Consider the following 25,104-nt stretch of genomic DNA (forward strand, 5'->3'; position numbering starts at 1 on the left):
AGCATTACAATTTTATCAATATGATAATTTGATGGTTTTCTTTTTCTTTAACACAAACTGATTTGGAAATGTAAAGAACTGAACATGAGATTAGAAAAATGAGAAGCTGACAGTCAATGTCACCCACCTGGAAACATATGGAAGGTTTAAATTGATGCTGAAGTAGGGTGACATAACCTGTCTAGGAAGAAGGGTCATAGCTCAGTGGTAGATCATCTGCTGTGCATACGGAAAGTCCCAAGTTCAATCCTGGGGATCTTCAGGTAAGGCTGCAGATGTCCCTAGTCTGAAACTGGTGAACCACTGCTGGTCATTGTAGATAATACTGAGCCAATACTGAGAACTTGTGTTCCAGTTCTGAGCCAATGTTCCTGAGAGAGTTCCAAGACATTGACCCCACCACTTCATCAATTAACTGCCTCAAGATTGCATCCGGTGTTTTCCCCCCTAGAAAAATAGGTGCAGGAACTCCCACCTTTTTTTTTTATGGACAACCCTAAGTTGTTGAGCTTCTTTCAGGAGGAGATTTTTTTAGGAAGTGCCAAAGCTGTTTTTAGGGAGCCGCCAAAAACACGTGCCACATAGCCTCCCGTAAATAGCTTCTTTCAGAAGAGAAGCAAAGCTCCAAAAATTTGTGGATGCACCAACTTGCACCATCAGCGGGGGCCAAGCTCAGGAGAGGTGCTGCAACTAAGTTCCGGAGTGTTCCGGCTGTGGATCCACTATCTAGTGGATATTGGATATTCAGTGGTATTTAGTGGCTTATAGAAAAAGTGTCTGGAGGGAGGATAAAAGGGATACTAAAATAGGACAAGGAAGAATCCAGTAGCATAATAAGTTATGGAGGAGATGTGTGTACATGAGCGAGAGATCCCAGGATGGAGAAAAGAGGTTGCTCTATCGCAATATCTTGGACTGACTCTTTTTAGAGAAGCGGAAGGGAATGCGTTAGAGCTGCATTATCATAGCAGAAAAGGCTCACCATGCGCAGCCATAGTTATTTCAAAAGGACACTGCATGTAATGATTGGTTCTGCACATATCTGTCATGAATAGCCTGCTTAATTGATACATTAGGTGTTATATCAGCCGCCCGGAAGGATTTGAGTTGCTACCCAGGCACACAAAAGGATAAAGCACAGGGAAGCTTAACCAGCTTGCGTTCCTGGAATGAAAGTGTCTTAGGAAGGATTCCCTTCACATTAAGCTTTCATGAACCCTTCTGCAAGCTGAGCCCTGGAAGAGAAGATGCTCTCAAGGTCTCTCTGCACTTTCAGGGAAGCTAACAAACATGGATAACTAACATGCCAAGGAGAGATTTTGCATAGGCCCTGTCAAATGGGTGGTCCTCCAGCTCTTCTCTGAGGCCCATTGCTCTGAGAGGTTTGTACCACATATCTCATTGAATGTATAATCACAGACGTGTAGGAAAAGGAGCAAGTAGGAGATCAAAGTACGTCAATGAAGACCTTTATGAGCATATTCAATGCTGGAACCCAGATAGTTCCTTTTATAAACCATAGCTACCAGAAGATGTAGCGATGGTCATCAACTTGGATTTAAAATAGCTTTAGACAACTTCGTAGAGGATAAGTCTATCAATGGCAATCAGCTGTGAGGATCATGTTCTACCTCCACTATCAGATGCAGCATGCCTCTAGATACCAATTCTGGGGAATCACAAGCAGGGAGAGTGCTGCTATATTCAGGACCTGCTTCTGGGCTTCCCATGGGCATCTGGTTGGCCACTGTGAGAAGATGATTCTGGACTAAATGGGCCTTTGGTCTGATCCTGTTGCAGATATTAATATTGTGTAGTTTGAAGCAACTAGAAGTATAAGAACTGACTCCTTTTGGAAGATAGCATTGCCCAGACCCATAACAATATTATTCAAACTTTTACTCACAGAACTCTTTATAAACAGTACACAAGCCCCAAAGATATACCCAAAATATCCATACAATGTATTGTGCTGTCCAGAACAAGGTCAGTGTCTTAGAAATAAAAGATAACTTCAAAAATCAAAATGCCCTTTCAAGATGGCGGATTTGCAGCTCAGTACCTTTGTCACCTGATCTAAGGTTACAACACTCATATGTTAGCTAGCAGAAAATTAGTTAATTATCAACTCAGCAAGAGCTCAGAGATCACTTAGAAAAACTACTGCGGGGAAAACTCCAGTGTTAGCAATACACATTTAGCCGTTTTCCATTTTAAACCTTCATTAATATACAGGCATTTTCATTTCTGTGTCGATTAAACCAATTATACTTAACAGATCCTGCAGGGCTCTTCTTAGGTCTTTATAACTAAACAGGGATTTCCCATGTTTGCTAGTTGGACAGTTCAGATGTGGAAGGAGTCACTTCTAAGGATACTCCTGAATTTGACCTAGACTTGAATCTAGGAAGGGATCTCAGGTGGAGGTTAAAAAGAAGAAGAAGAAGAAGAGTTTGGATTTGATATCCCGCCTTTCACTCCCTTTAAGGAGTCTCAAAGCGGCTAACATTCTCCTTTCCCTTCCTCCCCCACAACAAACACTCTGTGAGGTGAGTGGGGCTGAGAGACTTCAAAGAAGTGTGACTAGCCAAGGTCACCCAGCAGCTGCATGTGGAGGAGCGGAGACGCGAACCCGGTTCCCCAGATTACGAGACTACCGCTCTTAACCACTACACCAATGGATTCATTAAAAAAAAAAGGGGGGGGCCACAATTGAAGGTGAACATTCCTATTCCGGTCTTTCCAAAATTATACCCAAACCAAAACACAGTCATTTTTGCTTGGAAACTTCTATTCCACTGTCTTCACATTGCATTTTTTACAGTTTCCCACTGTATAAAGAAATGCCTCTCAGTGCCAGGAAGCCCATTAAAGCCGAGCGGTGGTGGGAGTGGGGCATGCCTGGTCTCAGAGAGTTCTGATAAAAGATGAAATTGTTTTCCCCCAAACAAGTCAAGAGTATGAGATTTCTCACTCTGAAAGTTGTGCCGTATTAAATGGCCTTAAAGATTAAAGGCATTCTGAGATCAAAGAAAGAGAACGCGATAGAGATCTTTCTTTATATATTTATTATATATATAAGAAAAGACAGGCATTGATTTGTTGGCTGCCAGGGTCTCACTGCGAATACTCAGTCCCCCTTCTATTCATTCTACCTCCCAGGAACTGGTATCAATTTAAGCCTATCTGGTAGGATATCACTATCGTGTTGTTGCTTCTGTTTTAGCAGTTAAAAGGACACAATACATTATTGAGTAGGCTTCGAGAGTGCAAGTCAAGATTCTTTTAAAATGTTAATGTGGTCCATACCAACAGATTTGCGAAGGTTATAAAAAATGGAAGGATATAGGAGGCTAACGCTTGGGTTTATTTCTCATTTTGCTATTCTGAAAGCTTTTTGGCTTGGTTTTGCTTTTCTTCTGTGCTAGATATTTGTCATTTTTAGACTATGCACAGACCAAGAACACAATGAGGACCGTGGAATGGTTCCATTTAATTGTTCCTTTAAACAATTCATTGATTGAAAAACAAAGCTTAAACAAATTGATCAATAAAATGACCGTATATTTCCGTGTATAACATGCCCCAGTGTATAAGATGACCCCTGTTTTTTGGGACACCAAATTAAGGAAATGGGGGGGGGGGAGATTGCCCTGGGTTGTTGTGCTTTGGGGGGGTTGCCGAAAAGCACTCACCCGCCTGACCGCCAATGCCAATCTCACGCCTCGCCGAAGCCACCTATTGCCTGCATGCTTGCCTCCAGCAGCCGCCAATTGCCCACCCAATTGCCACAACAGCAGCCAATCATCAGCAGGCCTTGCCGCAGCCACCAATCACTTGCCCAATTGCCGCTGACAATCTTTTGCTCGCAGCTGTCACCAATCGCCTGTCCCCCTCTGCATTATCTGTGTATAAGATGACAGCATTAAGAAACATAGTCTTCTACATGGAAAAATACGGTATGCTTCTAAGTTCACAGCCTTGGCTGAATTGGCTGCCTAAGCCTAGCAGAGGGGGAAAGAAAACATTTTTCATCTGAGTTTAAGTTTTTGCTGAGTTGGCAGGTCGCATCACCTAGCTGAACTGGCTAAGGATCCACCCTAAATCCCTCTTCTGGTCCCACCCCCCCCACCACACCCCTTTTTAAGGTCTTACTCTAGTTTAAGATTCGAAGGGCTTGGATCAGCTAGCTGACCCCAGCAGAGCCAGGATTCAGAACAACATATTTCTGATCGAGCCAGGGATCTCCTGGTTTAGGCGAAATTGCACTGACTCCTAACCCAACTCATTGCGTCACATCTAGCCTTAGGGTTGCACCCTTTTACTAAATAAACTCTCATGTTGTTTTATTTATTTATTTAAAAATTAAGCCTCGGGGGAGGGGGTGTAGCCCCAAATGTGTGCATCTGTAACTGGGATTCTATCGCTGACTCTGTGAAACAGCGCTGTTAGTGGCCCAATATATCTGGGTAACTTGTTACCAAATATATCGGATCAAAAATATTCTGCAGAACATGACCCACTTAACTAAACCATTGGATATCAGGAATTTTAGAAGTTTCTAGGTATCTGCTGTGGTCACTACTTCCCCTTTTTTCAGATTACACTGAATTATCTGCCTAGATCAAGACAGCAGGGAGCAATATTTTACATCCAAGATGCATCAGTTTTAATCCCTGGCCTCTCCAGGTAACGGGATAAGGTAGCACATGGTTTGAAAAATGTATAACCCCAGAGAGAGAGAGAGAGACTCTCAGTCAGAGCAGACCATGTCTGGGCTAAATCACCATAGAGCTGGTATAAGGCTTTGCTTCTACATCGTGCAAATTAAGTATGCCAGTTCAGTGGTTTTCTCAGCAAGAAGATCTGGAAGGCTATGACAGGCAAGCTTTCCTGAAAGACAGCTTGTCCGCCCACTACTGATTTTACTGCAGCTTCCTAAACTTACTGTGATGTGCAGACACAGGATAGTGTTGGGTATATAGCAGAGTTAGCAGGCGCAATGGCACGGCACACCAGGCCTGGCCAGGGCCCCATGTCAGCTGAGCAGTGGCATCCACTGCAACACAACAGCCTAGAGCAACATCGCACCCTCCAGCCCCACCTCTCCCTCTGCACATTCCCACTGAAGTCTGAATGGAGCCTATGGACATATGGTCCCTCTCTCTCTCCCTGTATGATTGGGATCCTCTGTCTGAATGCCCAGAGGCTGCAAGCAGGGGCAGAGGTTCTCTGTGACTCCAGTGAATGGGACTATGTCGCGAGAAAAGCCTACAGGGAATCTGTGGAAGATGTCCAGGGGTTCCTTGGGAGATCAGACTGTGTGGAAAAGCAGAAAGCTTGAAAGCCAATGCCTCCCTTTAAAGTTTCAATGCCTCGTCTGGCTGCAATCCAGAGATCTGCTACTCAAGCCATGCCAAAGCTCTCTTTGAGATATTTTCTCAGTGCAACAAACTGCTTTTGAAACAACCCTCTGTTTCAACTGTTGCTTGCCGACATACAGCATATAAGCTTGGGAGCTGCTTTTGAGGACACTCACATCCAAGACCAAAGGTTTTCTACAGTGGTGGGTTTTTTTTGTTTTTGTTTTTTATCCTTGCATGATATTCAGTGTGGTCTGCCTCAGGCACCCCCAAACTCGGCCCTCCAGATGTTTTGGGACTACAACTCCCATCATCCTTAGCTAACAGGACCAGTGGTCAGGGATGATGGGAATCGTAGTCCCAAAACATCTGGAGGGCTGAATTTGGGGCTGCCTGGTCTACCTGCTTGTGCTATGGAATTCCACTTGTGCAACAGGACTTCCGGTTCCTCTTCTCCTTCCTGCAGCTCACTGCGTGCCCCAAAAATCTGAGTCAGGCCTCCCAATCCCCTCCAAACCATATTATGGCTGCTTCAGTAGAGAAGGAGAAGAAGCCTTCCTTTGCATGAGAAGACACTTGCTCACACTATCCTGGAATTCACCCCGTATTTCCAAGCTAGAAATGCTGAAAAGAGTTTGGATTTATTTGATGGCCATTGCTAAAGTGGCAGAATGTCAGTAAGAAGAAGAAGAAGAGTTTGGATTTGATATCCCGCTTTATCACTACCCGAAGGAGTCTCAAAGCAGCTAACATTCTCCTTTCCCTTCCTCCCCCACAACAAACACTCTGTGAGGTGAGTGGGGCTGAGAGACTTCAGAGAAGTGTGAGTAGCCCAAGGTCACCCAGCAGCTGCATGTGGAGAAGCAGGGACGCGAACCCAGTTCACCAGATTACAAGTCCACCACTCTTAACCACTACACCATGCTGGGTCAGACCTGGTAGCTACGTCAGACTTTGAGGAAGTGGCTCTGAACTCAAGGAAGTTTAAAGCAAGACTGGTGGGGTGTGTGGCCTGCAGGGAGAGGATGTAGCTAGAGGTGCGTGGCCTGGGAACAGACCCAAAGGGCAGATTGAGAGTTCCATAAAGTAACATTTGACCCCTGGGGCTGAGGCATTATCTCTCCCCTTCGTGGTTTTTCTAAAAGGCAGTTTTGGAAGGGAAAACATGGGGTGGCCTTTGCTTCTGCTTTGTGGGGGTTCAGACGACATCTGATCCTGCTGACACAGAGGTCTTCCAGTGCAACCATTTCTGCTTTGGCCCTGATGATCAAGAGAGAGGGTAACAGGTGTTATATATTCAGTGGTCTGTATTTGCCTGAGCTTGAGTCTGGACTAAGGATTCTGAGCTCCTGTGTTCTGATTCGATACATGATGTCCAATCACAGAACATTTCAGGATTTGGGCCTTTGCCATTGGCCCTTGAAATCTGAGTCCTGATTCGCAGCTTGGAAGTTTAGACAGCCAATCGCGTTGGGAGTGGGAGTGGCCCAGGTTTTCAGGAATGTATATAAGCAGATGCTTTGCCCCTGTTTCCCAGTTATGTAGTTCAATAAAGGTTCTTTCTGTTATCGCTGTGTCTTGCCTCGTGGCAGTCCACCTATACTTTCTTTGCAAAGATCCTAATAATAGAGAAAGGGGTTCTTGTTTTTTTGTTCTTCTTAAAATGTGCTTTCAAATGAGATGCCCGTACGCCAAAATGCTTTAAGGTGGTTGGGCTTACAAGCAAATAATCTGAGCTCCTGCTTATAAAAACATATTTTTCCATAGTCTTTCTGACTGGCCAGCTGGCTGTGGTGATAAGCATGAAAATAAGAGGCTGGTGCCAGATAAAATCTCAAAGCGGAGCTTCAGCTCTTCAGAGGATGGGGTGTTGTTACTTTGAGAGGTCCATGACCCTCACCTAGGCAGGCTTGGGAAGACTCTGCAAAAATAAATAACTGCACGCACATTGGCTTGATCTGCAAAATTTATTCAGGCTTGCAGGATTTCACTTTGCTTGGCAGAGAATTGAGGTCACTGTAGTACAGAATGTTATTTTCTCCTCTGGGTTGAAGATTTGGATATTGGGCCTCATGTCCCAGAAAATTTCTAAGCCAGGCCTGCAAACCTTGTGAGCCAACAAGCCAAATGCAGCTTTCCCTACATTGGAGAATGTGGCAGCTAGACTGGTGACTGTGAGCGGCCGCTGGGACCACATAACACCGGTCTTGAAAGATCTACATTGGCTCCCAGTTTCCGAGCACAATTCAAAGTGTTGGTGCTGACCTTTAAAGCCCTAAACGGCCTCGGTCCTGTATACCTGAAGGAGCATTTCCACCCCCATCGTTCAGCCCGGACACTGAGATCCAGCACCGAGGGCCTTCTGGCCGTTCCCTCATTGCGAGAAGTGAGGTTATAGGGAACCAGACAGAGGGCCTTCTTGGTAGTGGCACCCGCCCTGTGAAACTCCCTCCCTTCAGATGTGAAGGAAATAAGCAGCTATCTTCTTTTTAAAAGACATCTGAAGACAGCCCTGTTTAGGGAAGTTTTTAATATTTAATGCTGTATTGTTTTTAATACTTGATTGGAAGCCGCCCAGAGTGGCTGGGGAAACTCAGCCAGATGGGCGGGGTATAAATAATATATTATTATTATTATTATTATTATTATTATTATTATTATTATTAGAGGTGGTTATCATCATCGTCATTTTTTATTATTATTATTACATATACATCCCATGTTTCCTCCAAGGAGCTCAAGATGGTATATGTGGTTCTCTCCCCATTTTATCTTCACAACAGCCTGGTGAGGTAGGTTTGGCTGAGAGCCAGTGACTGGCCCCTGGTCACCTCAGTGAGCTGTGTGGCTGAATTGTGATTTGAACTCTGGATCTCCCAGGTCCGAGTCCAACACTCTAAGTACTACAACACACTGGTTCTCCTTCAGTTAGCAAGGAGTTTAGGGCAGCGAAAAGGAAAGCCCAAAGTGAACAGCTTACTACAGCAAAGAGTGAACTGAAGGCTTTCATTCTCTCAGGACCAGATCCTTCCTTTTAGGGTCTGCCCCCTTGCTGGAGGAATGGAAGGTCTTAAAGGGACTGGGCTCCGAGTTTGAGCCTTAGCATGTTTCTTCTGTTCCCTTCAGTAGGACTGGCAGATTGGCAGGGGGCGAATATCTCCAGAGTGGAAGGAGCTGGTTCCTCAGAAGAGGAGGAGGAGGAGGAGTTTGGATTTGATATCCTGCTTTATCACTACCCGAAGGAGTCTCAAAGCGGCTAACAATCTCCTTTCCCTTCCTCCCCCACAACAAACACTCTGTGAGGTGAGTGAGGCTGAGAGACTTCAGAGAAGTGTGACTAGCCTAAGGTCACCCAGCAGCTGCATGTGGAGGAGCGGGGAATCGAACCTGGTTCACAAGATTACGAGTCCACCGCTCTTAACCACTACACCACACTGGCTCTGGCTATGGACAGCAGAGGTCTGGATTCATCACAGTCTTAGGCTCAGCTCAGCAGGCTCAGATCCACTGAGCTCAGGGCCAGGCGTGATGCTGGGGCCAGGGTTGTTGGGTGCTACTGGACTGGAGAATCAATTGGGCTGCTGGATCTAGCTAGATCTTGTTGGGAGTCCCTCTTCCATGTAACAGCTCTTGAGATATTTGAAGATGGCTATCATATCTCCTCTTTTCCAGGCTAAGCATACACAGCTTCTTCAACCGCTCCTCATAAGGCTTGGGTGAGGAATCTGTGGTCCTTTGAAGGTTACTGGACTCCACTTCCCACCATCCCTTTCCACTGACCATTCCAGATGGGGCTGATGGGAATTAGAGTCCAACAACATCTGGAGGGCTGAAAGCTGTCTACTTTGAGGGATTTGAGAACATTATTTGTAAAACATCACTTTGTAAGAAAGCAAGGCAGTTTTGCATATGAGTGATTCAGCTGCCCAGCTTGTTTCCTTTAACCTAAGTGCTCCTTGCATTCTACTAATATTAAGTTAATTCAAAAGCAAATTCCAGTTTGACCATGTTCACATTTTTCTCATGCTTGCCTTATATTAACATTAAAGCACTCAAGACTGAGTTACATGAATATTTATGAGGATGCAAATCTTTAAAGTCAACTACTTGAATATTCATGTTCACCAAAAGCAAATTTGAGATCACACAATAGATGACAGAATATATGCCCCACCAAGTTATTGGACAGAAATGCCACCCACATAGCTTACAAAATTAACTTGTAAAGTATTTGCAACTAAATTATTTTCAATTTAACTCTTTACATTTTTCTTTCTGTATGCACATGAAATTATTTCAAGGAAATGCAACATTCTTCAATTATTTTCCCCCTCAGTCACGTCAGGCAGTGCTTTTTTTAGGGGTATGCATACCACTGCATCCTCCCCCCCCCCGCCCCCGAAAAAACCCCACTGATGCCAGGCATACTAAAGATGTTAGATTGTTGAATTTAGTTCTAAGGATTGAGACCTGTTATTAGGCCAACCTAGGTAGCCATAGAACAGCAGTTTCTCCAAGGGAACCATGTTTGTCACAGTTGTTGACAAGACAACATTGCTCATTCTGAGCCGCAATGTGACTGAGATTCCCATTTAAGCTGTGGCTCAGTGGTAGGGCACATGCTTTGTCCCAGGTTGATTCCCCACATCTCCAAGAACAGCTGGTAGATACCACTGTCTGAAATTCTGGAGAGCTGCTGCCAGCTAGCTGAGCCAATGGCCCACACTTCCTGTGTTAGGTGTTGCAGGCAGATGCATCCATGCATTGGGAATGAGTGTGTAGAAATATCTGAAATGTTGAAATTGACAGGCAATTCTCTGCTTGCATTGGAACACCATGTGTGCATCTGCACAGGCAAGGAGCCATTTCATTTACCTTTTGAGCTGTAGCCTGGCGCAGAACTTTCAGCTGTCTTTTAATGTTTTAGATATGGAGATGCGTCCTCTGGTTTCACTGCAGAATTTTTAGGAAGCTGCAAAAGAGAATTTCTCTTAAGATTATCTAGGCACAGGTCAATCAGTCATTTTATTTGAATGCTGTCTTTCCAAAGTTCAAACTAAGCTCTGTAGGGTTGGTGTATTTCAAAAAGTCAAAACCCAGACACAAAAGTTGTTGGGGGGTGGGAATAACACTTATGATGTGAGCTGCAATACACCTGGGTTTTCCTGGACATTTCTGCCGATTTTAGGAAGTTCTGCCCGGACGCCATTTATGACGGACGAATCCCGGCAATGCCCAGGAAATTATGGGCGTATGGCAACCCTACATAACTACAAACATTTAAAAAGTAAAGGTAAAGGGACCTCTGACCATTAGATCCAGTCATGGCCGACTCTGGGGTTGCGGCGCTCATCTTGCTTTATTGGCCGAGGGGGCCGGCGTACAGCTTCCGGGTCATGTGGCCAGCATGACTAAGCCGCTTCTGGCGAACCAGAGCAGTGCACGGAAACGCTGTTTACCTTCCTGCCAGAGTGGTACCTATTTATCTACTTGCATTTTGACGTGCTTTCGAACTGCTAGGTGGGCAGGAGCAAGGACCGAGCAACGGGAGCTCACCGCATCGCGGGGATTTGAACCGCCGACCTTCTGATCAGCAAGTCCTAGGCTCTGTGGTTTAACCCACAGCGCCACCTGCGTCCCAACTACAAACATCACATAACATAAATACTTAATAAAGGACCCATAGGTGGCATCCTAAGTGTGGTCATGGAATAGCGCCAGTAGCAAAGGTTCCCTGCTCATCTAAGAGCATGCAGTGCAGTCGGGTGAGACAAAGGGAAGAGCAGGCCCAGCAGCTGTGGAAACTAAGAGTGGCGAGAGGAAAGTAGTGAGATTTTTTAAAGGCTTCACAAAGTGGCCAAGGTGCTTCACGCCAGACCTGTTCTTTGCAACCAGCGTGTTCCTAAAGGTTTTGAAAGTGTGCAACAGAAAGTAAGTTCAGGTGCTTGAGTACTATAGGGCAGATTTTTTAATATATATATTTCCTCATTTTCTGTGATTGGAGTTCCTGAGTGATGAATTACTTTTGCTCAGTGAGGAGAGCACTCTCAGATTGCCTCGTAACATCACATTAATATTCTGTGGCAGTAGCTTAATTAAATCCTCATTAAGCAGTACTATATTTCTCGCAAGTTCTGCAGCTTGGGCTGAAATTAATTGTGAGCTGTTATACAGAGGCACCAGCTGCTAGAAAAACGGAGTTCCCCGCACCCACCCAGTTGAATCCTGCAGGAATGCTTTCGATCAGGGTTGAGCAAAGGTCCACTGGGCAGTTTCAGGTGAGCTGCCTAGTTTTGACTCTCTGTATTTTTGCAAAGAATGCTGAACCAGACAGACCTGAATGTCTCTTTCTAGCACATCTGTGTTCTTAAGCAAATAATGCCTTTTGGGGAGTACTTAGCACAAATTAATTACATTTTTGTTATAGCAGCTGAGAAATCCTGACCATGTCCCCTTGCTTTGTAAATCTAAAATATACCAGCGGACCACGATGATTCTATTATCGTCATCATCATCATCACTGGCCATGCAAGAAATAAAACCAGCCCACCCCCAATTTACATGGTTTGCAAATATCAGGCTTTTAAAAGTCTCTTCTGCCTGGCCCACAACAAAGTGTTCTGCCAGTGTTCATAACAAAGCAATTATAACCAATAGAAGTGCCAACATATTTCAGAATTACTGGTTTAATCTAACTGTCTCATTAAGTCTCTGGCTCAAGGCCGCTTCACACACAACATCCTTTCTATATGAGTAGAGTGGGAAAACACTGTGACTATTATGATGGTGGTATGACAATTAGTGCATGGTGTCTAAAGGCTTGGTGCCATGCTAAGCCCTTCTGGAGATGAGCTGGTGCTTGAATTAAGCCATAGTTCGAGAGCCAGTGTGCTGTAGTGGTTAAGAGCGGTAGACTCGTAATCTGGGGAACCGGGTTTGCGTCTCTGCTCCTCCACATGCAGCTGCTGGGTGACCTTGGGCCAGTCACACTTCTCTGGAGTCTCTCAGCCCCACTCACCTCACAGTGTGTTTGTTGTGGGGGAGGAAGGGAAAGAAGAATGATAGCCACTTTGAGACTCCTTTGGGTAGTGATAAAGCGGGATTACCATAATAAAAGACAAAAGTGGAAAGGACCTAACAGAAGCAGAAGACATCAAGAAGAGGTGGCAAGAATACACAGAGGAATTATACCAGAAAGATATGGAAGTCTTGTATGCCCCAGATAGTGTGGTTGCTGACCTTGAGCCAGACATACTGGTGAGTGAAGTCAAATGGGCCTTAGAAAGCATTGCTAATAACAAGGCCAGTGGAAGTGATGGTATTCCAGCTGAGCTATTTAAAATTTTAAACGATGATGCTGTTAAGGTGCTACACTCAATATGCCAGCAAATTTGGAAATTTTGAAAAATTTGGCAGTGAGAGATTTTACTTTCTTGGGCTCCATGATCACTGCAGATGGTGATAGCAGTCACGAAATTAAAAGACGCCTGCTCCTTGGGAGAAAGGCGATGGCAAACCTAGACAGCATATTAAAAAGCAGAGACATCACCTTGCCAACAAAGGTCCGTATAGTTAAATACATGGTTTTCCCAGTAGTAATGTATGGAAGTGAGAGCTGGACCATAAAGAAGGCTGATCGCCGAAGAATTGATGCTTTTGAATTATGGTGCTGGAGGAGACTCTTGAGAGTCCCATGGACTGCAAGAAGATCAAACGCATCCATTCTTAAGGAAATTAGCCCTGGGTGCTCACTGGAAGGACAGATCGTGAAGCTGAGGCTCCAATACTTTGGCCACCTCATGAGAAGAGAAGACTCCCTGGAAAAGACCCTGATGTTGGGAAAGATGGAGGGCACAAGGAGAAGGGGACGACAGAGGATGAGATGGTTGGACAGTGTTCTTGAAGCAACAAACATGAGTCTGACCAAGCTGCGGGAGGCAGTGGAAGACAGGGGTGCCTGGCGTGCTCTGGTCCATGGGGTCACGAAGAGTCGGACACGACTAAACGACTAAACCACAAAGCGGGATATCAAATCCAAACTCTTCTTCTTCTTAGTGTGTCACATGAACCCGGGCTCATGATTTAGCTCTCTCCAGAGTCCAGACTCATCACAAGCTGTAATCAAGGTGTGTCTTGTGGTTTGTCCAGGACAGCTAAGCCATGAGCCCAGGTTCAGACAACACACATAGTCAAACTGTGACTTAGCTCATGGTATAACTGCAGATCAGCCAGGCAGGAGCAAAGTGGGTACAATGTCCTTTTCTGGGGACTGTACACTTGTGCATTCATTCATCCTAAACTATGGTTTGGCTTAGTGTGACATACAAATAAGGATGGAAAAGAAATTTCAGGGCTGGATCTACATTGATCTGTAAAAATGCTGTAAAAAAGTAATGTAGCTCTCAATGCAATTTCCCATGGACAATGGGTCGCTGCTCTACAGCGCCCTCTGGTGTCATATTTTATAACACTTTTTAAATGTTATAACCAACCAGTGTAGATTCACCCCAGTTTTAAAGGTGAACTTTAAATTTATCCAGCTAAGCAATGTGTACATAAATGCATATAAATATATACAGTAGTAAAAGAAAAGCATACAAAAATGCATTATTTTATGGGAAATTGCTTTGCAAAAATGTGTATACTTAGCAAAATTAGGTACAAAAAACGTGTTAGAAGGCAAGTAGCTTTGCACTTTTTATGCAAAGTAGATTGAGGTGTAATATGATTACATCCATACAGTGTTCCCTACTTAAGTAGCTTATTCACATTTCTCATTATCTGTACATATAACCATAATAATGATAGGCTATAAAGGAGACAAACTAAAATTAGAACAAAATCGGTAACAGTTTTTTAAAAAACCAACAGATATATGTGTCATTTGGGTGGTTCTTAACTCTGGTGAAAAAGAAAGATGTTTCTAATCATTAAATTATGACCTGGTTATATATTGGGCCCCAGTGAAACTATTGGAAAATCTAGTCTTTCTTCAATTAGATAAACAGGAAGATGAAAAATAATAGTAAGAATAAGATAAAAGAGAAATAAGAAGTGATGAGAAATAAGAAGGATGAGGTTGGGGTTGAACAAGGAGTCTGATTCGCAGGACACAGCAGTTGCTGTTTGGCTTTAATCAAAGCACTCTAAAAGCTTATCCCAACATTCCTGCAGTGTTGTTTGGAATAATAAATATTTTGTGAAGAGAATTCTGTGGCAAGTGGTTTAATATCACAGCATGCATGTTACTTCATTTCTTTTACAGATTTATAATCTGCTTCATGCCCTGAAGCCATCTAAGCAGTGCAAAAAACCCCAAACCTAACTAACAAACTTGTCAGTATGCCTTTCAACCGATGTCAGCGACTAGGCTCAATAACTGGTTCTGCCCTGACTGGGCTAGGCAACTGGAGCACTTTCAGAGACCTTCCAATCCTGGAAAGCAGGTCTAAGTGCCCTGGACTCACAACCGTGCATTGTAAGCACCAGACTCAGCAGAGTATGAATAACGCGGAAGCTAGCTGTGAAACATAACTCCTTTTATTTCTAATAGCTACTACAAACTACTGGAAACTAGTGGCTTGCATGAGTGTTACAGCTCCCACTCAGCCATCTAGTCACTACGTAAATAAGACTCTCTCCACACACAGAGTCAGGCAGTCAGTCAGGAGCGGAAGAGTCGAAGAGCAGTTTCCGCCCCCTCCTTTCGCAAAACATCAGAGCAGGAGATTCTTGCAATGGGAGGGGGTGAAAATATCAACAAAACTAACACAATTTCTACAAGGATATACAATTAATATTCCATAAAATGACTTGATCACGCTTCAGGGAAAGACTTCTTAAACAGAAATGTCTGTTAAAATATTGAATATTAAATATTGAAAGTTCAGTCCTTCTGGCTAGCTTTCAGCTGAAGTGTAGCTTATAAATAAACCCAGATGCCCAGTATCCTGATTATGGAACTGCATGTTTCAGGGCATCCTTTGCATTCATGCAACATTGGGCATTACCATTTTTGCTAGAACCACAAGTCATTTCCTGGCATCAGCTTGTAAATCCGACATTGGTATGCTGTGATGTTTCTTGGGCTTTTCCAACATTACGATTTGACCCTCCTTGCGAACCCCACTGAATGAAAACTGGAAGATTAGAAATGGCTGTTAAATTGTATTCTCTGAAAGTAGAGTTTACCCTGTTCCACTTCCCTGTAAAAGAAGCCTTGCCCAATCCTTTGAACATTACATTGTGTGTTATGCATGCTGATCTTAAAATCTGCACACCGCAGACCAAATTTGTATTTGTCAAGCTCATCCACCAAGTCCTCCGAGGTGCTGCATTTATGAAAAAACCAATCCCCTTGTTTCTCTAAGCAATGATGAGCTATTCATTATCAGAAACTGGCAAGTGTAAAATTAGTCATTTCAGAACAAAACAGGTAAAAGGTACAGGAAGCCAACCTTAATGGAAAATATTTAGCGCTAGAGAGCATCTAAAGCAAAAAATAAAATTACAGCTAACTCCATTCTTCCATGATTATTGATATGGGCATCATTAGTTTTTAACAGCAGCATCAAACAGATGATCAGTTGTGTTACATTTTCCAAACGTTGGTGGACTAATCCTTTATTTTTGGTCATGGTCCTAGAAAGACTGGCACAGTTCACACATAGTAGTTAAAACATGGGCCATGACTTGAGTTGGCACACTCCCTCCTTTCTTGCACAATCTTCATTTCTTTCCTCACTTTCTGCTTTGGGCAAACCATGGTTTACCATTGCATCCAATTAAAGCCTGTGTGGCCACGGTTCCTTTACACAAATACAGCCTATGGGCATTCAGCAGACATGCCTCCAACATGTGAACATGATGTGGGTGGCGGTAGCTTAGGATGTAACAATTAAGGCAGGGCAAGTGCATGCAACCCTGCTCTCTCTCCGTGAGATGTTAAAAGACTGAGTAGGGCTGCTGTTTCACATGCTAAAAATCTAGTTTTGCAAACAAGGACACATCTGGTAGAGATCCTAAGCTAACCCCGGCACTCTGACATGTGTTGCATTCACTCATCATGTGTTTAGTGGCACATGAAAATATCTGAAGGGTACACCTTTTTTTTAAAAAAAAAGGAATGTGAAGCATCCTCAAGGTTGTAATTATATGCATAGTTTGCTAAACCTCGTTGATTTGAATAGGATTTAAGCACCCTGACTGTGCAATGGGTTGCAGCCCAGTTCTTTGAAGAACTGAGGCCTGAGTTTCTCTGTGCAAAATTCATATGTGATTTGGATCAAAAAAGAAAAGATGTCGCAATTGGTTGCTGAGCTTTTGATGCAAGATTTGTAGAAGATGGGGATTTCAGTTTGTTTTAAAAGATTAATCATGCAAGGCTTCCTAAGTTTCAGGCTGCCCATAAATGAAGCTCTTGAACACTGCGAAGAAACACTCATGCTCAAACATGCTGTGCCGTGTGCTCTATTCCCCATTAGTGTCTAATCTTTGGAGCATCTAATTGTTGGAAGTCTAGAGATACTATAAACACGTAAGAGTCCTGCCAAAGGCCTGTCTTTCCCATTGATCTGTCTCCAAAAGTGTCCATTCAGATGCCTCCTGGAAACTCAAAAGCACAGTCCACCTTTTGCCATTCAGTTTTGTTGGGTCACCCAAAAGAATTTCTATCTGTTAACTTTCTTCATTATTCTTCATTGTTATAATCTGACAGATTTCTATAATTCTTTTCATTAGGCTGAAAGGCTGACTGGGGCTGATGGGAATTGTAGTCCATAATACTGAGAGGGCACCAGCTTGGGGAAGGCTGATTCCCCAATTGGAAGGTGCTTCCGCTACTTTTTTTCTGCATATCTCCCAGTGCTTTGATATCCCTGATCTCCTCTATAAACACCCGCTTAACTACTCTTCCTGGTCCATCTGTAAAACCAGTATCACAATAGCTCAGATTGGAAGAGTAGACCTTGCAAGAGGACAGTGGCTCATTTGAAATTTCTTTGTGTTATTCTGACTTATAGGGCTGATTCATTCAGTCCACTATTCCTGTTTTAGCAGCTACGAAATGGACTCACAGCTGTTCCTAAGTGTCTAGAGAGACAACAGCTATAGCACAGAGCTTCTTTTCCAGCTACTCTCCCCTGTGTACTAGTAAACCTGCTATAAGGGTTTATGGATGGCTGCAAGTTCATCATCATAATTTATTACGGTCAAAGACCAGCTCGCAAAGCACAACTGAGACAGCTTTCACAAGGGCTAAAAAGGGCTGCAAGTTCTCTTCCCCCACCTCACACACCCCCACCCAAAGCAAAGCCCCCTTGTGACCAAAGTAAAGGGGGGGTCTCATGTCTTAAGATTGAGATAGCAGTGGAAGGTTTTGTAGTGTTACGATTATTTAAGAACCTGATATCAGGCACTAACATGGGTATCATAACTCTTTTCAGGCAGTAGGTGAGACCTTGAAGAAAAAGTGGCTCTGGCTTCAGAAATGTGAGCTGACCTTTGCCTTGGTGGGTTTTTTCCTCCTGTGCAAGAAGTAAAAGGCACTGCATGTTTTGTTTTTACTTTCTCCAATGCATCCTTCCTAGCTGACAGAACTTGCTTCATCCCAACATTCAGCACGAAAGGACTAACTTTGCCAAAGTCGCATGATATTTACCGCTAGCCCCACATATCATGTAAGAGGATGCTGTCACAGACTGATTGACTGAATCACAAATGGAATCATGCATACTTGGCCAGAGACCTTTTGTTATGCTTAGCAACTAGAATGTGCTTCTCATCAGATTAAAAACACCACTATAATGCATTTTCCTTCTGGTTTTTCGGATATCAGTGGAGTGTAAAGCAACCAGCATGCTTATTAAATTTGGTATGAGCATGTCCTGTAGGGTAACCACACAAGCACTGAATGAATATGCTGAAATTTTTGCTTTGGTCGTAGATGTTTACAGAAATCACATCTCTATGGGTGCACTTTACAGATATGAGAAATAACATGTCTTATTTTGCTCTCCGTGGATTGAAAGAGTTCTGCATCGTAACCTGATAGGTAGATGCCAACAATGACGTTTTAGATACAACAGGCCCCAATGTCATTTTTTTTAAGCCCTCAATTAAGTTTGGTTCCCCTTCCCCAGTAATAAATAACTGTTTCTCTTGGAGAGAAAAAAGCCAATTGAAAAGATGAAATACTGGAAAATAAAAGTCTAAACTCTGCTCATCTGAAATCTGGTTATGCAGGTTTTATGTATAAAAAACTACAGTCAGTTATTATAGCACAGTACAAATACAGTACAGTGGTACCTCGGGTTACATACGCTTCAGGTTACATACGCTTCAGCTTACAGACTCCGCTAACCCAGAAATAGTACCTCGGGTTAAGAACTTTGCTTCAGGATGAGAACAGAAATTGTGCTCCAGCGGTGTGGCGGCAGCAGGAGGCCCCATTAGCTAAAGTGGTGCTTCAGGTTAAGAACAGTTTCAGGTTAAGTACGGACCTCTGGAACGAATTAAGTACTTAACCTGAGGCACCACTGTATATATTACCCTCCCCCCCACACACAAAGGAGAGTTGTTTTTCCACCATGCTTTCCCAATACAGTGGTACCTCCGTTTATGAACTTAATTCGTTCCGGAAGTCCGTTCTTACACCGAAAGCATTCTCAAACCGAGGCGCGCTTTCCCTAATGAGGCCTCCTGCTGCCAGTGCCCATCCATCATTCAGCTTCCGTTCATCTTCTGGGCCAAAGTTCGCTAGCCAGAACACCTACTTCCGGTTTTGCGGAGTTCGTTTCCCGAATCGTTCGTTAACAGGACTGTTCTTAGACCGAGGTACCACTGTACACTGTCCAATCCAGGTCTCCAGCCTTTGATTATGAACATCACTACCGGCTCCCATCTGCATTCTTCCCCCCAGGTTCCTTGCATGGGGGGGGGGAACCAAGGCAGTTGTAATATCCCCACATATTTAACCCCATGAGGCCCTTCCCACCCATTCTATCCTTTCACCAGCTGAGCCACAAAGAGACACAAAGCTGTGCAGTCATCTTGATGTCCAGTTCTGATGTATCATTAATTTTTCCACGCCTCTAGAATGAGCAGTGTGTGTGGTGTTCTGCCTTTCCACATCTACATGGTTTAGGGCTGTTTTGACATGTTCCGTTACCGCACCAATCTTAACCCTGAAGCCATTTAAAAACAACTGTGTTTAAAATACAGTGGTACCTCTAGTTACGAACTTAATTCGTTCTGGAGGTCCGTTCTTAACCTGAAACTGTTCTTAAGTAGAGGCGTGCTTTCGCTAATGGCGCCTCTTGCTGCCGTTGTGCCGCCGGCACACGATTTCCATTCTCATCCTGGGGCAAAGTTCTCAACTTGAGGTAACTCTTCCGGGTTACTGGAGTTTGTAACCTGAAGCATTTGTAAGCTGAGGCATTTGTAACTCAAGGTACCACTGTGTTCTCTTTTTTTCCTGGTAATGTGAACGGAAAACATAGAAGGTGCTTTAAAAGGTGGGAGGGGTGCAGGCAGCCCATCTGAGCAGAAGAGGGGAGAGGTCAAAGCGCAAGTCAATCCAAAATTTGACTGCAAGCATCAGGCAAGCTGCAAAACCAGAGTTCACACCAAGGAACCCATTTTTATTCAATCTGTAATTTCCGTCACCTAAGATCACACTGGCGAGATCCAAGGCAACTTTGAAACCTTGGATGATAGCCCAGAATGCCTTGAGCTGGAAGAGATATACCTTAATGCAAAGGATGACTCAGCCATGGTAGGAGGTGCTTGAAGAAGCCATTTTGTCCATCACTCAGTTTCCCCAGAAGACCAGGCTGATGTGGAGCCTGTCTTGGCACTGATGTGCCAAGTATATTTTTTTCAGGAGAATACCAAATTATATCATCAAAGTATTCAGGGATGGGGGTGGTTGGTTGGTTAATATATGCTAAACTGGCAGGTTCTCGATGCTATAGATACACATTTTAAGGTACACACAAAAAAGGTTGGGTTGTTTTTCCCCAGAATGCTATATCAGAACTGACTCAAAACTGACAATCCTGCTTTTTAAAGAGATGCTTCATTGCTCAGATGCTTCTCTGTGAATGTGTATGAATGGCATTACGTCAACTCTGCCGTGTTTATGTCACTGAGTTTACCATATTCTTCTTGAGCTTTTAACGAGAAATTATACATCCTTTGAAAGAAGTGCTTTGTTTGATTTTCAATTGACATTCATGGTGTGAATGGATTCAGTCTCCACTTGCACTGGGGTGTTAAAACCAATGGGAGTTACGACAAGCTTTTTTTACTTCTGAGAATTTGGGATCTCCTCTTGACCAATGCTCTCTTCTGCATCTGACATTAATTTTAAAATTCTATTTATTTTATAATAACTTTTTTCTTCTAAGGCAGCTTGTGTTGCTACTGTGACTTGCTCTTGTACTGAAAGGAGAACTCGTTCAATTTTCTAGGGAGAAGATTTTCCTCAAAGAAATAGGATTTTATTTCAAAGAGGTTTCTTGAAATTCTGTTTGGATACCACTAGTTTTTGCATCAACTGTTAACTACAACTAAACGCTTCTTTTTAAGAATTCAAAGTTTGGAAGCAACAGGCAGCTTCTTCCTCAGTGTGAATGTTCAGCTCCCTGTGCCATTCACTTGATAATTACAGTAATTGCATGATAGCCTGGCTGTTTGAAGTTTTTGTCACATGGTGACTTCCTGTGAGATTAATGTTTTGTCTTTTAAGAACAGCAGCTATCAATGGGGTAAAGTAGATACCTGATGAGATTTTATGAGCATGTAACTGCATTGTTACAGACTGTTTGCATTCACCCCAAAACTGCCAACAATGAATGAGGTCGGCTGGATGTCGTTTGCAAATGAAAGCTAGAAAAACTGTTTATGCCACTTGCTTTAACATCTCTTATAATTAATACCACACATGATGCTCAATTCTATGGCTTTAACTTCAATAAGGCAAGGCCCAGTCATTCAGTTGGTAATAATACAGTTATTTAGACTGTTCAAAGAGCTTAATGTGAACTTTACAAGAACCTGTAAGGTTGAATAATAAAATAAGTTGCTTCAAATTGTTTCTAATGTGGTAACTGGCCCTGGGACCTTAGGGTGAAGGGCAGATAATAAATAAATAAATGATCAATTAATAGTAATGTTATTTCCATATTACGGTTATCGATTAAGTTCATGGCTGAAGCGAGATTCGAACTGGAGGCTTGCTGATTTGTAGCCTAGTCTGATACCTGTCCTGCACTAGGTAAGCCAGCAATTCATTCTGGGAAACAAAACACTGTACAATTGACATCCCAAGAGTGGCTGGGGTAAAAATAATAAATTATTATTATTATAAATTATTAGATCCCAAAGCTGAATGTCACTACCTGGCCATATATCAGTATACCCAACATAATACACTGGATTTCTGTGGGGACCTGAGGAAAAACCACAGATCCCATGGCTAATGCTGATATGATCTTGAACGGCTGTTATGAAGTAAGTGTGTAGCATTGGGCATCATATATCTATCCGTTATCACTATTAAGTACTTTACACTTGTTGTTTTGATTGCAAAATTCACAGTTTTGTTTACAGTGACCGAAAATTGCTTTTTCTCCACTTGACACCTTAGTTTAATTTTGGGGCTGGTGTTGTTTTTAGGGGCTCAGTACTAATGATAACCATAATAATAAGCTATTTCTGTATCTGTAACAGGTTGCTAAGTTTCCTCCTGACACAAGTCATTGTTGATTTCACTGTTATAGGGGAAAGGCTCTAGGGCGGCAGATAAGGCTGTTGCCATGGTGATGAAGGAGATACCGAGGGAGGAGCCTGCCGAGGAAAAGCCCCTCCTTACTATGAAATCACAGGTGGGCAGAATGGTAGGATTCTGAGGAGGAAGCTGACATATGTTGATTTTCATGGAGACCAACAATGAGCCGAGAATGATTTCTGTTCTTGGAGTCAAATGTTTCATAAGATTGAAAAACAGGGGTTGGGAGAGATATTTATGTAAGGCCACTTTCCACCCCAAATTACATTGGGGGCGTATTGGGGGGGGGGAGCCATTGTTTTTCAATAGTTAGTACTTCGGCTGATGCATTTTTATCTTTAGCTAATCGACTTCAGCTTGGTCTTTTAGAAAACCCAAAATGCATAATACGTAAAATACAGAAAGAGAGAGTGAAAGAAACCACTTTGTGTTTCCTGATCTTGTGTATTAGGGCTTGGGGCTTAAAAACCAAAAACGACAGAGGAGTTGAGGAAAATGATTTACAGAACCACAGTGTACATATGTCAGTTACCAGTAGAGTGTCTAAAACCAATTGAAACTGTCAACTGTGATTCATGCTGTCCATACTTGCATAACAGAGTATATATAAATGCACATTCACAGCAAAAGGTATGTTGATAAAACTTTATGTAACATCTTCTCCATAGAGGTGTGTGTCATTTTGCAAAATATGTTTTAGTGCCTGTAAAACACTGAACCGCCCTCATTTCAGTTTGAATCCCTTCTCACGTAACGAGTAAAAGTCAATATGCAGACCCATAGTTTGAAACGATTGCTGTGAAAGCGTAGAGAAATTTTAATAAGTTCTTCTGTAAACAGCAGCAACAACAACACACCCAATCAAATGAAAACCTGTTTTGTTGAAACTGTGTGCCTTTGGTCTAGCTGTTGCCAACATATGAGATTCTGACTTCATTCAGATGCAATATAATGAATGAGGTTTGGGCTTGTCAGCTCTGTTCTCTCGTCCTTTGGCACAACTGCGAGCAAGAGACTGAAACTTTCTCTTCTCTTTTTATCAAATCGCAGTTTAGTGTTACATCTGAACCCAGGCAGTGTTTAATCTTAAGTACTGATTGCCGATGCAAGCCAGCTTCAAACAACCATGGTTGTTTTAATAAACCGAAGTTAAGACGAACTGCAATTTAAAGCTAGGGCATAAGCTCATGTATATAACATTCAACCATAGTTTAGCATTACATCCGAACCAGGAATAGTGTAAATTACACTATTAAATATGAATTGGATAAAATGGCAATAACCATCTGTTTTGATCTAAGCTGTGATGCTTGTCACGTGAGCTTATGGAGGCACTCTGTACTCTGTCACTCAATTTAGTTGGCAACTAAATTTAGAATAGGGATGCGGGTGGCACTGTGGGTTAAACCACAGAGCCTAGGACTTGCTGATCAGAAGGTCGGCAATTCGAATCCCCGCGACAGGGTGAGCTCCCGTTGCTCGGTCCCTGCTCCTGCCAACCTAGCAGTTTGAAAGCACGTCAAAGTGCAAGTAGATAGATAGGTACCGCTCCAGCGGGAAGGTAAACGGCGTTTCCGTGCGCTGCTTTGGTTCACCAGAAGCAGCTTAGTCATGCTGGCCACATGACCCGGAAGCTGTACGCCCGCTCCCTTGGCCAATAAAGCGAGATGAGAGCCGCAACCCCAGAGTCGGTCACGATTGGACCTAATGGTCAGGGGTCCCTTTACCTTTACCTAAATTTAGAATATGCATGCCTGCTTGGTGATAGTTATCTTCCAGTGATATTTATCTTACTATATATTACATAAGTAAAATACATTCTAAGTTGAATGCCAGATCGGAGCATATGTGTAAAATAAAAGTAATGATTTTAGCATACTAGCCACAAGTGAGCAGGATGGTCGATAGCCCCTGATAATCAATAGTTTAAAATTTTATCTGGATTAAAATTCCAAAATCATTTCCTCATTTCCACAGACCCACTATTCTCTAAATACTGGATGGTTTATTTGACAAATCTAGGATAATTACAAAAGGTCAGCTCAAAATTTCCCCCTGGGTTGTCCAGATTGTATGTTCATGATCCATAACAACTGCCAACGTTATCCTATACCTAAAAATCACTTTCTCTCGATTGCTCTTACAGATTTGCAATGCTGCATTATATATACAGAAACTCAAAATGTCCCGTGTTTAGATTGCATTACGCAGGGCAGTTTTCCTACATGGATTACGATGAATGGTGTGAAGATTGTGGCAGTCTGGGCTTCTTATGTGCACATGCCTTGGGAATCCATTGCCCACTGAGATTCCCCAACATATATATACATGTGGCAAGAGACACATGAACAGTCTTCTTACATGGATGTACCCATGTAGAAAAAACATCCTGTGAAACATCTCTACACTGGGACATGACTGGGTGATGGAATAGGATGCTCTCCTTTCTTACATCCTATTTGGATTTTACATAAATCAGCTTATGAATCGTACCTGTCGAGACACCTGATTCATAATGTGTTTTGTGCCCCATTTGTATTGGTTGTATGTAACAGTTTACCATAAATCATTTGTGATACACTCCTTCAAAGTAAAATGTTGTATCTGTTAGTCTGTGTACACTTTTTTTCTCACTGTGTACCAGTTGACTTCATCCTTGTTACGCACCAGTTGGCTACACAAAGCCAAGAGAAGGCAAAACCAAGTGGATGAGTGAGTATTTTCAATAATTGTCTCCACATTGCGTGTGCCCATTTTTGCAGTAGGGTCATGTTGCCTTTCTCCCTTGCATACCTGTTATATAAATGTCTTGCTGTTTTACAATGCCTTTGTCCTTTGCCTTCCCATGTGCACCTTTTGTTCAGAACATTTGTCTGGTATAATGTAATACCACAGGGAAAACTGCAAGACCTGGACCCAATTTATGCATTCCTTTTGCAGCAAGGAACCCAC

The 25,104-nt window shown here is 43.0% G+C and overlaps 1 protein-coding gene across 7 annotated transcripts in view; it reads left to right on the forward strand.

Moving 5' to 3' along the window:
• Positions 1 to 25,104, forward strand: part of PEX5L (peroxisomal biogenesis factor 5 like) — a 168,836-nt gene that overhangs the window by 91,785 nt on the left and 51,947 nt on the right. For 3 of the 7 annotated variants that reach the window (XM_083613274.1, XM_083613278.1, XM_083613277.1), the window contains one exon: positions 22,145 to 22,249. The exons of 2 other annotated variants lie outside the window; for them this stretch is intronic. In XM_083613274.1, coding sequence (XP_083469400.1) covers positions 22,145 to 22,249 — 105 coding nt within the window. Of the gene's footprint in view, positions 1 to 17,813; positions 17,873 to 22,144; positions 22,250 to 25,104 lie in introns of those variants that run through there. 2 more of the 7 variants (XM_083613275.1, XM_083613280.1) reach the window with 2 other exon arrangements.

This window comes from Podarcis filfolensis, assembly GCF_964270895.1.
Source record: "Podarcis filfolensis genome assembly, chromosome: 5".
Taxonomy (NCBI): domain Eukaryota; kingdom Metazoa; phylum Chordata; class Lepidosauria; order Squamata; family Lacertidae; genus Podarcis; species Podarcis filfolensis.